Source organism: Setaria viridis, chromosome 6 (assembly GCF_005286985.2).
Source record: "Setaria viridis chromosome 6, Setaria_viridis_v4.0, whole genome shotgun sequence".
Classification (NCBI taxonomy): domain Eukaryota; kingdom Viridiplantae; phylum Streptophyta; class Magnoliopsida; order Poales; family Poaceae; genus Setaria; species Setaria viridis.
In genome coordinates, this window is record NC_048268.2 from 21,712,473 (window position 1) to 21,722,417 (window position 9,945).

At 52.3% G+C, this 9,945-nt stretch overlaps 1 protein-coding gene across 3 annotated transcripts; it reads left to right on the plus strand.

Annotated features, from left to right (window-relative positions):
- Nucleotides 1-550: 550 nt before the first annotated feature.
- On the plus strand, nucleotides 551-4,606 carry LOC117861806 (cellulose synthase-like protein D3). 3 transcript variants are annotated; one of them, XM_072294450.1, is made up of 3 exons: nucleotides 551-2,461; nucleotides 2,543-3,058; nucleotides 3,098-4,606. In XM_072294450.1, exons 1-3 carry the CDS (start codon nucleotides 761-763, stop codon nucleotides 4,307-4,309), a joined length of 3,429 nt encoding a protein of 1,142 aa, XP_072150551.1. In that variant the 5' UTR covers nucleotides 551-760; the 3' UTR covers nucleotides 4,310-4,606. The 3 variants fall into 3 exon arrangements, with proteins under 3 accessions (XP_072150551.1, XP_072150552.1, XP_034601229.1); XM_072294451.1 differs by having other exon boundaries at nucleotides 2,543-3,027; nucleotides 3,088-4,606; XM_034745338.2 differs by having other exon boundaries at nucleotides 2,543-4,606.
- The last annotated feature ends 5,339 nt before the right edge of the window (nucleotides 4,607-9,945 follow it).

Here is a 9,945-nt window from a genome sequence, read left to right on the forward strand (position 1 = left end):
CTATTTCCATAATTTAGGCATGAAAAAAAGAAATATTATGAGTTACATGGCAACCACAACTTGTACAATGGTGGAATAGTCATCTCATAATCATAAAATCTAGCCTCCGAGAAGGTTGTTTCGCGAAACAACTATTTCTTTCTCTCTCCTCACCCTCTCTCCACAATAACAAAAAAATCCCACGACTTATGAAGCTACTAAGGTGTAGCAATGTACATACTCTTATGAAATAGGCGCAAAATGTTGAAGTTTTGTGACTATTACTAGCTCAAAATTTTTGTAGTTATGTGAAATTTACTTAAAAAAATCAAGCTATTGAGAACTAGAATCAGCCTTGTATTGCGCCCGAATCCCGATCTATCAACCTTTACCGAGCATGTGGGAAATTTCGATGGCTCAATGCTCAATGCTGCGCCTGATCTTACCGAGCATGTGGCAAATCTTCTTCACCGCAAGGCCGTCCACTAAACCCGGCTAGTTCAGTGGCTCTCTGCTCGCTCCTTAATATAGGCATCCTCCTGACTCCTCTTCCATGCACGAGACCAGGTCTCCTCCGCAGCGACCACCGCACAAGACGGCCACCGCCCATCTCCACATATACTTTCCCCTCTCGCCTCCATACTTGGTTTACAAACCATAGAAATCAGAGCAGCTCGCCGCGTGTGGCGGGCGCCGGCCGGGTGATCGATCGAGCGTGCCATGGGCACGTAATAACAATCGTTTCGAGCGGGCGAGTGAGCGAGCGGGGGACGGGGGGAAGATGTCGAACCCGCCGCCGAAGAAGGCGATCCGGAACCCCGGCCCCGGCGCCGGCGGGCCGTCGTCGGCGGGGGGCGGCGGACCGCGAGGGCCGGCGGGGAACACGGTGAAGTTCGCGCGGCGGACGTCGAGCGGGCGGTACGTGAGCCTGTCCCGCGAGGACATCGACATGGAGGGCGAGCTCGCCGCGGACTACACCAACTACACGGTGCAGATCCCGCCCACGCCCGACAACCAGCCGATGGGGGACGGCGCGGAGGCGGCGGCGTCCGTGGCCATGCGCGCCGAGGAGCAGTATGTCTCCAACTCCCTCTTCACCGGCGGCTTCAACAGCGTCACGCGCGCCCACCTCATGGACAAGGTGATCGAGTCCGAGGTCACCCACCCGCAGATGGCGGGTTCCAGGGGCTCCCGCTGCGCCATGCCCGCCTGCGACGGCAAGGTCATGCGCGACGAGCGCGGCGAGGACATCGACCCCTGCGAGTGCCGCTTCAAGATCTGCCGCGACTGCTACCTCGACGCGCAGAAGGACGGCTGCCTCTGCCCCGGGTGCAAGGAGCACTACAAGATCGGCGAGTACGCCGACGACGACCCCGACGACGCCTCGGCGGGGAAGCACTACCTCCCGGCACCGGGCGGCGGCATGAGCGCCAACAGCAAGTCCCTGCTGGCGCGGAACCAGAACGGCGAGTTCGACCACAACCGCTGGCTCTTCGAGAGCTCGGGGACATACGGCTACGGCAACGCCTTCTGGCCCAAGGGCGGCATGTACGATGACGACCTCAACGACGAGGGCGGCCCCGGCGGCGGCGGCGGAGGAGATTTGCCGGAGCAGAAGCCGTTCAAGCCGCTGACGCGCAAGATACCGATGCCGACGTCCATCATCAGCCCGTACCGGATCTTCATCGTGATCCGGATGTTCGTGCTCCTCTTCTACTTGACGTGGCGCATCCAGAACCCCAACATGGAGGCGCTGTGGCTGTGGGGCATGTCCATCGTTTGCGAGCTCTGGTTCGCCTTCTCCTGGCTGCTGGACATGCTCCCGAAGGTGAACCCCGTCAACCGGAGCACCGACCTCGCCGTGCTCAAGGAAAAGTTCGAGACGCCGTCGCCGTCCAACCCGCACGGCCGCTCCGACCTGCCGGGGCTCGACGTGTTCGTGTCCACGGCCGACCCGGAGAAGGAGCCCGTGCTCACCACGGCCACCACCATCCTCTCCATCCTCGCCGCCGACTACCCCGTCGAGAAGCTCGCCTGCTACGTCTCTGACGACGGCGGCGCGCTGCTGACCTTCGAGGCCATGGCGGAGGCCGCCAGCTTCGCCAACATATGGGTGCCTTTCTGCAAGAAGCACGACATCGAGCCACGCCAGCCGGACAGCTACTTCAGCATCAAGGGCGACCCCACCAAGGGCAAGCGGCGGTCGGACTTCGTCAAGGACCGCCGCAAGGTGAAGCGGGAGTTCGACGAGTTCAAGGTGCGCATCAACGGCCTTCCCGACTCCATCCGCCGCCGCTCCGACGCCTTCAACGCCCGCGAGGACATGAAGATGCTCAAGCACCTCCGCGAGACCGGCGCCGACCCCGCCGAGCAGCCCAAGGTCAAGAAGGCCACGTGGATGGCCGACGGCACGCACTGGCCGGGCACCTGGGCCGCGTCGGCCCCCGACCACGCCAAGGGCAACCACGCCGGCATCCTGCAGGCATTTTCTACATCGCATTAATTTTCTACTATATATTTTTCTCATTTTCTGTTGCTCCCGATCACAGTGGATGCATGGCAGGTGATGCTGAAGCCGCCGTCGCCGGACCCTCTGTACGGGATGCACGACGAGGAGCAGCTGATCGACTTCAGCGACGTGGACATCCGGCTGCCGATGCTGGTATACATGTCCCGCGAGAAGCGCCCCGGGTACGACCACAACAAGAAGGCCGGCGCCATGAACGCCCTGGTGCGGTGCTCCGCCGTGATGTCCAACGGGCCCTTCATCCTCAACTTCGACTGCGACCACTACATCAACAACGCGCAGGCGATCCGCGAGGCCATGTGCTTCGTCATGGACCGCGGCGGCGAGCGCATCGCCTACATCCAGTTCCCACAGCGGTTCGAGGGCATCGACCCCTCCGACCGCTACGCAAACAACAACACCGTCTTCTTCGACGGCAACATGCGCGCCCTCGACGGCCTGCAGGGCCCCATGTACGTCGGCACCGGGTGCATGTTCCGCCGCTTCGCGCTCTACGGCTTCGACCCGCCGCGCACCGCCGAGTACACCGGCTTGCTCTTCAAGAAGAAGAAGGTGTCGTCGTCGTCGTCGTCGTCGTTCAGGGACCCGGAGACGACGGCGGTGGACACGCAGTCGCTCAAGCCCGAGGACTTCGATGCCGAGCTCACGTCGATGCTGGTGCCCCGGAGGTTCGGCAACTCGTCGGCGCTGATGGCGTCCATCCCGGTGGCCGAGTTCCAGGCGCGGCCGCTCGCCGACCACCCGGCCGTGCGGCACGGCCGTCCCCCCGGCGCGCTCACCGTGCCGCGCCCGCCGCTGGACCCGCCGACGGTGGCGGAGGCCGTGTCCGTCATCTCCTGCTGGTACGAGGACAAGACGGAGTGGGGCGACCGCGTCGGGTGGATCTACGGGTCCGTCACCGAGGACGTGGTGAGCGGCTACCGCATGCACAACCGCGGGTGGCGCTCCGTCTACTGCATCCCCAAGCGCGACGCGTTCCTGGGCACGGCGCCCATCAACCTCACCGACCGCCTCCACCAGGTGCTCCGCTGGGCGACCGGGTCCGTCGAGATCTTCTTCTCCCGGAACAACGCGTTCCTGGCGTCCAGGAGGCTCATGTTCCTGCAGCGTGTCGCCTACCTCAACGTCGGCATCTACCCCTTCACCTCCATCTTCCTGCTCGTGTACTGCTTCATCCCGGCGCTGTCGCTCTTCTCGGGCTTCTTCATCGTGCAGACGCTCAACGTGGCGTTCCTCTGCTACCTGCTCACCATCACCGTCACGCTCATCGCGCTCGGCGTGCTCGAGGTCAAGTGGTCGGGCATCGCGCTCGAGGACTGGTGGCGCAACGAGCAGTTCTGGCTCATCTCCGGGACCAGCGCGCACCTCTACGCGGTGGTGCAGGGCCTGCTCAAGGTCATGGCCGGGATCGAGATCTCCTTCACGCTCACGGCCAAGGCGGCGGCCGACGAGAACGAGGACATCTACGCCGACCTCTACGTCGTCAAGTGGTCGTCGCTGCTCATCCCGCCCATCACTATAGGCATGATCAACATCATCGCCATCGCCTTCGCCTTCGCGCGCACCGTCTACAGCGACAACCCGCGCTGGGGAAAGTTCATCGGCGGCGGCTTCTTCAGCTTCTGGGTGCTCGCGCACCTCTACCCGTTCGCCAAGGGCCTCATGGGACGCCGCGGCAAGACGCCAACCATCGTCTTCGTCTGGTCGGGGCTCATCTCCATCACCATCTCCCTGCTGTGGGTCGCCATCAGCCCGCCGGAGGCCACAGCCGGCGGACGCGCCGCAGGATTCCAGTTCCCGTGATCGATTCGTCACCCGTTTTCTTTTTCTGACGTCATGATAATTATCAAGTGCATGCAGCATGCAAATACAGAAGCAGAGGGATGCACGCCAACACGCAGATGGTGCTGTGCAATAGGTGGATCGGTAAAGTAATTAGAAATGGCAAACAGCAGACTTGTTGCGTTTTAATTAAAATATTTGTTCTTTTGATAGGTTTGGTCAACAGCATTTCTATAGATAGATGAAAATTGTTCAGCTCAAACTGAGCTGAAGAACAGATGTATTCATATACACTTAAGATTGTTACCTTTTCGTTAATGATGCCGTTTGTCTATTTTTCATACTCCATTTTTTAATATATATGTCGCTTACTAATCTCTCCGTCCAAATTGCAGATCATCTTGACATTTCTATATTCATAGGTTTTACTAAAAAGAGTTAAAACTGGGAAACTATTTTTCCAAAAGGACAGAATCCTTTCAAAAAGGTACTTACTTAATTTATAAGAAAGATCGGCACTGCCATACAGCTTGGACTAAGAAAACAACACAATTTTGGTATGTATACCACACAATTAAGGGCGATAACATAGCCTCATTCCTATACAACTATGCCCTAGGACACCACGGGAACGAAACAACTCCCCTGCAAAAGAATGCTGGGCAACCACCTCAGTGGAGAGCAATCCAAGCAACGCAATAACTCAAAGCCACATGAACCATTACAAATCCAGAGAACGACAACTAAATTCGAGACAATCGAACCATAGTGTCGTTGCCCGATGAAGCCTCCATGAAGATCACGACGCCAACGTCTATCGCCTACACTATGCCAAAGAAAATTGGGTTTTCACTCGCAGCATCCCAGACGTTAGGACAGAAGTACAAAGAGGATGGAGGAAGCAGCATTCGTAGAAATTGTCGTGGAGACTTTCACCATACGTTACCCAACCTACTTTGAAAGAGCACACTCCGTGCCCCCACATTCGCAGCACGCCGCGCTGGCACCACCGTGGCTGCCGGACCGGTCACTGGATGCTGGTGACATAGACGCAAGGCACTAAATAGTATTCGTAGCTATAGCAGCTGTTACCGGGGTAGCGGTCGCTACAAGGTAGCAGACACAAGATAGCATGTTTGGACTTAGCGGCCGCTATTGTCTATTATTGCGGCTGCTATTGCTCATGTTAGGCTACTATTCATTGTATTTACAGTTCAAATGACATATGAATATGAATAAAATGGTAATAATAATGTTTAAAATGATTATTTAGGTAACAACGAAGAATTATAGGATGACAAATGAATTTTTTATCTATTGATGTGAAAATTTAATTTTAATATGTATCCATACATCTTAATTATATCTATTTATTTGTGATTCTTACAATGAAATGTAATGGCTAACTTAAAATTTTAACTTTTTTTAAAGTAAACCTGATGTTAATATTTATGTATGCTCTAAAATTATGACTATTTTCTGAATTTTGCTATTTGAACTTTGCGTCCCCTATAGCACCCGCTATCCGTGATCCGCTACACCAACACTAATCTGCTACCATACCCGCTAAACGCTATTTAGTACCTTAGTAACCGCACGCTCCACGGGGTTCCTTGCGACATGCGCTGTTGGCCGCCAAGCCATAGGACAATTGGAACCGGCAAGGCCTGGCCGGTAGTTGCCATGCGGGCGGACGAGAGGTTTGGATCGAGACACAAGCACATAATTCTCGCCGCCAAAGTTGCAAACCGCCCACGTGGCCACGCCAAAGGACCTGGCATCCAAAACTACGTCGATATGGGCACCGAGGTGCTCCTCACTGGTAGAGAATTGGCCTTTAGTCCCGGTTGGTAGGGTGCATATCTCTCGGATATCCATCCGGGATAAATCAATTGGGACAAAAGGGGGGGTCTTTAGTCCCGGGTCTTTTAACCGGGAGTAAAGGTCCCCCGGACTAAAGGGCCTGCCACGCCAGGCGCGGGACAGACCCACCAACCGGGACTAAAGGGGGACCTTTACTCCCGGTTGGATTTCCCAACCGGGACTAAAGGGTTACCCTTTAGTCCCGGCTGGATTCCAACCGGGACTAAATGGCGTCTGCATGGCACTGCCGTGGCGCCTGAATTTTTCATGCATGCATCACGTATACGTAGTTCCGCGGCCCTTTTAATTTGTTAACCTTTATTAGTTGAGATTTTTTAGAACGAAATCAACTAGTATTTAAACGAATGAGATTTGTAATTATACAATTACTATATATATATACACAATCCTTATACACAATTCATATACACAATTCAACTAGCTTAGTACAAATCGATCATAATTAGCGCGTATTATATATACAAATAAATCAAAGTATCTATCTACAATCTTCCCGTCGTGGTGTTGCTGATCGGAGTGTCTAATTGTCGTCCATCGTAATAAAATTCTCCTTTTGGATCTACCACCTCGTCCATTATGAATCCAATGAGACCTTCACATATTGCCGCTACTCTTTCTTCCTTCAAGAGTCCTTGTTGAATATTTAACATCTATAATTTGGAAATTTGTGAATGTTACACGAACAAATACATATAAGGAGCTAGAAAATAATTAACTAGTAATAGTTTTATTTTACATACTTTAAAGTTGTGCGGCGTCATCTTCGGTCCCTTGGGTCCCATAAAACTGTGCATGTGCTCACAGATGTAGTAGCCACATAGATTATTCCCGGGTTCCTGTCTTAAGCACTTCAGTGCGGAAAAAAATAAGTTATGAAATATTCGTGTTATACAATGTAATAAATGTGCAGACTTCATACGTACCGGGAAGTCTGTGTTCCATGTAAGTTTTTCTTTGAATGGACCTTTGTGTGTCCTTATGAATTGTTTCCATGCGCTGCGGATTAGAATAATGAATGATATAGTGTAACAGGGATAAAATTTAGGAAATAAACTTTTGCATAGAGATAAAGGTCCAGAATTATTACAAGCCTAGCATGTCTTGCAATTCTTGGTAGTCCACCGGATCTTTCCTTAACGAATCGAAGACAGTGACGTGGCTTCTTTCAGGCTCAATTATAATAAGGATCCAGTGAAAGCTGCGTGCGTAAAATGTTCATGCATATTAGAGCTAACTAACATGTAGAGATAAGGAAAAAGACATCGAAAGTAGACGGTATACACACACTTACTTGAAGTTGTATGGAAGTAGTATGAAATCCTTGAATGTTTGTTTGTCTAGGAAGTTGTATATTTCCGCAAAGGTTTTTTCCGGCGCTAATTGTATATGTTGTTGGTTAACTACAGATGGATCCATGAACCCTATATGTAGGTACGCCTCTCGGCGGCATGTCTGAATTAGCATCCTACATGAAATGGAAGATGAAGTTAGTACGGTGACGCACGCCAAAATTTACATGTAGAGATAAACGGACACTTACAGAATCCAAGCGCTGATCAGAGAGACGTCCAGGGCATCATGATGGTACACTTCGTATATATCCTTGAAGTCTAGCCACAACACTTTCTCCCCTTCACCGTGAAAATCTATCGGTTTTACCTTCATGCCGATCATCTCCCTCGAGTCGGCGGATGCCATCATGTACCATTGATGGAATGCGTACATCTTTGTTGATAGCTTCCGTACCAATGAAGGCTTTACTAGAGGTTTGCCTAGCTCATAAGGCCACTTCGGCTCAGGGGGCGGTGCAGTTGGCGTCTCAACTTGCCCTATGCATTCATCAAGTCCCAGACCTGTTTCTTCCATGAACTTCAATACATTTGCTTGTTGATCCAAGGGTATTGCTTTTACCCGTTGAGCATCTTTTTTTGATAAATGGCTGAGGTCGGGGACTGGACCGCTAGAAGATGACTTTCCTTTCCTTTTATCCTTTTCATCAGCCTTTACTAGAGCCCGTTCATAGTTTGACAAGAGTGGTATCCTTTTCTTGGCTCCTTCTTCCATCCTGATAAAAAAGTTTAAATCTCGCCGACTTACTGGTGGTGGCTCCATCTCCCTTGCTTTTTTTTTCTTCGACTTGTTTCTTGAACCACTCACTGGCCTCTCATTGGATTTCTGCCCACTGTTCCGCATGAGACATTGCCTCAAAGCGTTCCTTACGAGTCACTTTAGGCTCCTTTGTTTTCTTCTTTCTCTGTCTTTGCTTGGGAGGTGGTGCTCGTGACTTCTTTAGTGGTGGTGCAGGTTCCTTCAAGGGGGCCGCTCTTGGTGCCGGCGACGGTGATCGGGGAGGGGTGTTGTTATTGTCGTCGTCGCTCCCAGCACCAGGATGTGGTGGAGATGGAGACCTTGATATAGATGGAAGGGACAGTCCTGGAGCAGGAGATGACGGTCTCGAGGTATGAGGAGAAGGTCACTGCTGGGGATCTACGGGGAGCAGTCTTGAGGTCTGAGGAGATGGTTCCGTGCCGGGAATAATGATGTAGCGTTTCTTCCATAGAATGATCCCATGAAGCGCATCGAGCTCTAGACCTTCATACTGGGGATCAACTATTTGCTCTACGCAGACGCTGGCGTAGCCTGTTGGAAATTTCCATGCCATGACTGCTCTGCCCCGCCAGGGTTGCTAACGCACTCCCGTACGCTACCTATACATATAGCAGAAGTAAACAAGTTGAACTCCGATCTCGAGGCCTGGATCAATTGACAAGATTGCATAAATATTATGTATAAGTATACCTTAATAGTGAGGTTGCCGACCGGTGCATGCAGCTCACATGAGGTCCGTTGTGTGATGGCATCCACGGGGAACCGTTGCTCCTCCACGGGTAACCTGGGCGTCTGCGCATCGGGGACCCCTGTAGAAGCACAACTGCTCAAGAGGTGTTGAGAAGGGCTGGCGGTGTTAGGATTCGGCAATGCTCCAGATTGGGCCAACTCCGCAACTGCGTGGGCCACCCGCCGATTGATTTCATCCATCATTCTTTGTTCTAGCATCTGCCGCCAGCTCTCCTCGATCTGTTCCTTTCTTCGCTTCCGGCTTCTGTACGAGGCGCTGTCGCCTTGGAAAGCAAACTTCCACGGAACCACCCCGAACCTTCGGCAACGTCCTGGGTGCTCTGGATTACCGAGGGCCAATGTGAGCTCATCATTTTATCGGTCCACCTTCAACCTCCTAGCCTTAGAATCTTCAATGTTCTTCATGAGATGTTCGGCCTTCTCACGTATTGTGTCATTAAAAATCAACGTCCCATCCTCTTGGCTTAGGGAGCCTCCATGAGCGTAGTACCAATTTTTTGATCGTTCGGGCCATTCAATAGTTGCAGGTACAATTCCCCGTTCGATCAGATCTTGTTCCATCTTCCTCCACTTGGGAATTGCTGAGCCATACCCACCTCGCCCCAAATGATGGTGGTAGCCCTTCTGACTAGCATTTGCTGTGTTGGTCGTGATCTTTTTCACACCTTCTTTACTCCTTTTATATTCAACAAATGCATCCCAGTGGTCCCTCAACTTTGGCCACGCGTTGAAGTCTGGAGTTCGGCCCTTCTTGATGTAGTGGGTATCCAACATCTTCTTGAATGTCTGGAATTGAGTAGCCATCTTCTTAAGCGTCCACGCTTTGACATCCTTCTCACTATATCCTTCGGAGAATGTGAAATGTCTCTTCACGTCGTCCCACAGCATATTCTTTTCTGTCTCTGGAAGGGCAT

Bases quoted from the DNA above. Each gene is read 5' to 3' on its own strand.
- LOC117861806 (XM_034745338.2), top strand. From the start codon at position 761: ATGTCGAACCCGCCGCCGAAGAAGGCGATCCGGAACCCCGGCCCCGGC. The intron at 2,462-2,542 runs GCATTTTCTACA...GATGCATGGCAG, and splicing joins ACCACGCCGGCATCCTGCAG to GTGATGCTGAAGCCGCCGTC.